This window comes from Sardina pilchardus, chromosome 3 (assembly GCF_963854185.1).
Source record: "Sardina pilchardus chromosome 3, fSarPil1.1, whole genome shotgun sequence".
NCBI classification, from domain to species: Eukaryota; Metazoa; Chordata; class Actinopteri; order Clupeiformes; family Clupeidae; genus Sardina; species Sardina pilchardus.
In genome coordinates this window covers 6,889,336-6,893,474 of record NC_084996.1, presented here as the reverse complement: position 1 = coordinate 6,893,474, position 4,139 = coordinate 6,889,336, and the positions used below count along the sequence as shown (strand labels likewise).

The window sequence follows — 4,139 nt, the reverse complement described above, 5'->3', positions numbered from 1 at the left end:
CGAGCGTGGCGTGTAGACATAAATCAGACACTCAAACAGATGGAAGACACGCAGACACACGTGGAAGAATTCAGAGATGTGGCTTTAGTTTAGTGCATCCTCAGGTGGTAAAGGGTGTCAGTTCAGCATAGTTAAGCATAGGCTTCTCACTACATCTTACTAAACAGTAATGCAGGGAATGAGCCGTGGCTCATAAAGATTTTTGGACATCCAATGATCATCCATTACAGATCCATCTATAAATGGAAATAATTTGATTTCAGCCATATAACCACCTGCTAGTATATCATGTATATGACTGATCAGTTCCTCTGAGCCTACGTGCGTATGTGTTTAAAGGGCATACTGACATATGTATAGAGCAACAGGGTTTGCTGTTTGCAGTCGGATTTGGATGGTACTGGAATGTGCTTGGTAGGGGTCACCCTGTCAGAGCACATGAGGCTGAGACCATCATCTCTGTCCTTCAGGGCCAGAACCAAACATCCCCCTCCCCCTAGTCTGGCCTCATATGCCTCTGCCTAAAACGGGCACTCTGAACACCATCGGAATGACATGCGTGGAAGCCTATCTATCTTTGTGTGTGTTCGACCAGAATCATTACCTTCAGAGTAGCACCATGTCCCCTAATTTGCTCATTTCTGTAGGCTTCACGTATTTGTGAAACACTAACGTGTTGATCTCCAGTGGTGCTGTCTTTCCTCCGGTCTCACGTCCTTTCTTCCCACAGGCCTCTGGATGCGGAGTGGAGCAGGCTACATTAGGAAAGATGGCTCCCTCATGATCTGGAGCTTTGTGGCACCTCAGCTGGGATATTGGCTGGCAGCATTCCCATCCTCTACAGGTATGTTGTGGGGGCCTTAAATGGTCAATAGCACCTCAGACACAGCCCTCAGCCCCAATCATGTCCCAGTCAAATGCGTAATAAGTAATACGTACAGCAAGTCATGTTAGCTACAAGCTGAGCATTTAAATTGACATGACAGTTGTAGGTTAATTTAAGCTTTGGTAATTATTACATATGCATTAAAAATGATATATATATATATAATATTGATATACATTAAAATAATAATATGAGTTATATTCTAACCAATAGGAAACTGAGGAATACTGAAACTGAGAGCCAAACTAGTGCATACTGCAAGTGTGTTTCTCTTTTTGGTCAGGCACCGCTCTGAACCCCTATGGCCTGCGTGACATCACCACCTACCACACCATCTTCCTGCTGGCTATCCTGGGCTCCATGGCCCTACTGGTCCTCATCCTCCTGTGTGTCCTCCTCTACTACTGCAGGTGGGCCCACACCTCGCAGCTCACGGAGACGACCGTTTTAATGACCATTCTGTCTTTATAAGATATGGTTTTGCCTCGTTGAGTGCAGCGTTGTGAAAAATGGATTGCATGACTATCATCACGCTTTCTCTAGTTGTCCACAAGGCCTGTTTCCGTGTCAGTGGGCTTTTTAAATCTTTGCCAATTTCTCTAGGGTGAACTGCTCACAAGAGCTGTGTGAGGGATTACCAATTAACACATTATTATGATGTGTAATGATGATCCTGTTTTTGTCTGTGAAAAGGCAAAGAAGCACCGCACACTCATGCTCGGGCTTGAAATAATGTTTTATTAAATTGATAACATTTCGGCCTGGGGCCGCCTTCAGATCGTGTTTTTGTCTGCATCAGAGAGAAAGGCGTTTTAATAGAAAATGGACATGATAATAATAATAATAGTAGTAATAGTAACAACAACAACAGTAATACTACTACTACTAATATCAATAATAATAATAATAATAATCATAATCATAATGTTAATGACGATAATAATAATAATAGTAATAATAATAATAATATTAATAATAATAGTAATAGTAGTCGTAATAATAATAAAAGTGTTTTAATAGTTAGAAGCAATGAAGAAATAGTGATATTGTATTAATACTGACTGGTTCCCGTGCTGCAGGAGGAGGTGCCTGAAGCCGCGTGCTCCGCTCCGTAAACGGCACCTGTCGTCCGCGCTGGACAGCTCCAAGCGGGACCAGTGCACCTCCACGTCCCAGCTGCACCTCATCAGCAGCGGTCACCTGGAGACCGCCTCCTGCATGGGCGACGGCGACGGCGTCAAGTCCGATATCTCGTCCACGCGCGACCTGCACAGCTCGCGCGAGGAGTTCTTCCGGAACGCTCCGACGTCCGCCTCCGCCGCACAGAAGCTGCGCCACTCGAAGGTGAACTCGGACACGCTCACACGCCGTGGTGGTGGTGGAGGAGGAGGAGGTGATTGACTGTTTGATTGATATTCTTTATTTACAAGTGTAGAAAAATATTTCCTATATAAATAGATAGATAGATAGATATATAGATGGATAAATAGATAGATACAGTAGAAAGATAGATATATAGATAGATAATAGATAGATACAGTAGATAGATAGATAGATAGATAAATAAATACATAAATAACATGTCTGAACACTATCATCAACAAGTTGAAACACAATAAAGCTCTGAGGCCTAACTCATTTGTGGTGGTTTTGTAGGTGATAGGGAGAGCTTCCAGCTGAAGGTGAGCTGCTCCACCAACACCACCAGTAACCTGGACCCACTGCTGCTCCGCGACGACTGCAGCGGCCGCTACAGCTCAGGGGACGACGGCAGCCACCACCACCACCACCACCACCACAACGCCAAGGACAACCAGGGCTACACCTCGGACCCGCCCTCGCCTCCCCCTCTCCTGCCCCCCTTCGCGGGCCACTACCAGGAGGGCAAGCCCCCGGAGTACTCGGCCTCCCAGCCCCCCGTGGGCAACACCCAGGGCCAGCTGGTGTTCTGCCACTCCATGGAGCAGATGACGGAGAGCATGTACCGGAGCGTTGTGCCCACGCTGGTCATCCCGGCCCACTACGTGCAGCTGTCCTCCGACCTGTCGGCCATCGAGCAGGCCATGGAGCGCCAGCAGCAGCTGCAGCACGACATGGAGGGCATCCAGGTCAGCATGACCCTCCCGCGGCCTGGACAGGGTCAGAAGCCGCCGCAGCAGCAGCAGGACGGCCAGAGCCAGCCGTCGCAGCCGAGGCGAGAGGAGGACGGCGGTGCCGGGGAGCGGCCGGTACCGGGCGAGGGCCACGACGACGGCCGCAAGGACTGGACGCCGGACCCGTCCTCGGGTCCCGTCCGCATCCCGGTGCTGTTCAACGACTCCACCATGGCGCAGATGAACGGCGAGCTGCAGTCGCTGACCGAGAAGAAGCTGCTGGAGCTGGGCGTCAAGCCGCACCCGCGCGCCTGGTTCGTCTCGCTGGACGGCCGCGCCAACTCGCTGGTGCGCCACTCGTACATCGAGGGGCTGGGCGCCGAGAGCACGGCGGGGGGCGGGCGCCTGCCCATCATCACCACCACGGGCATGGAGCACGAGCCCACCCGCCGGCCGCCCAGCTCCCGGGCCTCGGGCATCCCGCAGCTGAGGCACGGAGCGGGCGAGCGGAAGACCAAGGACGCCGTCGCCGTCGTCCCGGAGCAGCGCAAGCTGCACGGCAAGTCGTACTCGAAGCTCCCCGTGATCGAGCTGCCCGAGCCGCCGGACGGCAGCGACGACGGCGGCGGCGAGAGCCACCAGGGGGCGGTCTACTCTCCCGAGGACGGCTCCGCGGCGCCGCTGCTAGGCGAGGATGCGGCGACACCGGCCGCCCGGGGCGACACCTTCCCGCGCCGCAACCGCAGCCGCGACAACAGCGCCCGGAGCAGCACCAGCACCAGCGCCGACGTCCGCAGGGACTCGGCGACCAGCCCCGACGACGACGGAGAGCACTACGCCGACGACAAAGACGACGACGGCGAGAACAAGAAGAGCCCGTGGCAGAAGCGCGAGGAGAGGCCACTCATGGTGTTCAAATAGAAGGGAAGGACGGGGCAGATGGGGGGGGGGGGTGGGATGCCCTGGACCGGACTTGCACCTCACAATCACAATGTGGCCCCCACAAACAAAGACAGTCGCACTGTGAGACAGAAAAACTGTGAAGCATGACAGGACAAAAAAGCTAAAGCCACACATTTTTTTTTAGAAAAAACAACAAGCACAACTGTGACTAGAATCACCAAGAAAAGTCTGGTTTGCTGCTGAGCCTAGTTAGCAGT

The 4,139-nt window shown here is 52.4% G+C and overlaps 1 protein-coding gene across 1 annotated transcript in view; it reads left to right on the top strand.

Annotated features, from left to right (window-relative positions):
* The window catches only part of fam171a2a (family with sequence similarity 171 member A2a), a 55,059-nt gene extending 51,141 nt beyond the window's left edge, over positions 1-3,918 (top strand). Inside the window, exons 6-9 of the mRNA XM_062531586.1 lie at positions 731-844; positions 1,170-1,296; positions 1,966-2,279; positions 2,543-3,918. Coding sequence (XP_062387570.1) covers positions 731-844; positions 1,170-1,296; positions 1,966-2,279; positions 2,543-3,900 — 1,913 coding nt within the window. The 3' untranslated portion in view covers positions 3,901-3,918. The remainder of the gene's footprint in view (positions 1-730; positions 845-1,169; positions 1,297-1,965; positions 2,280-2,542) is intronic.
* The last annotated feature ends 221 nt before the right edge of the window (positions 3,919-4,139 follow it).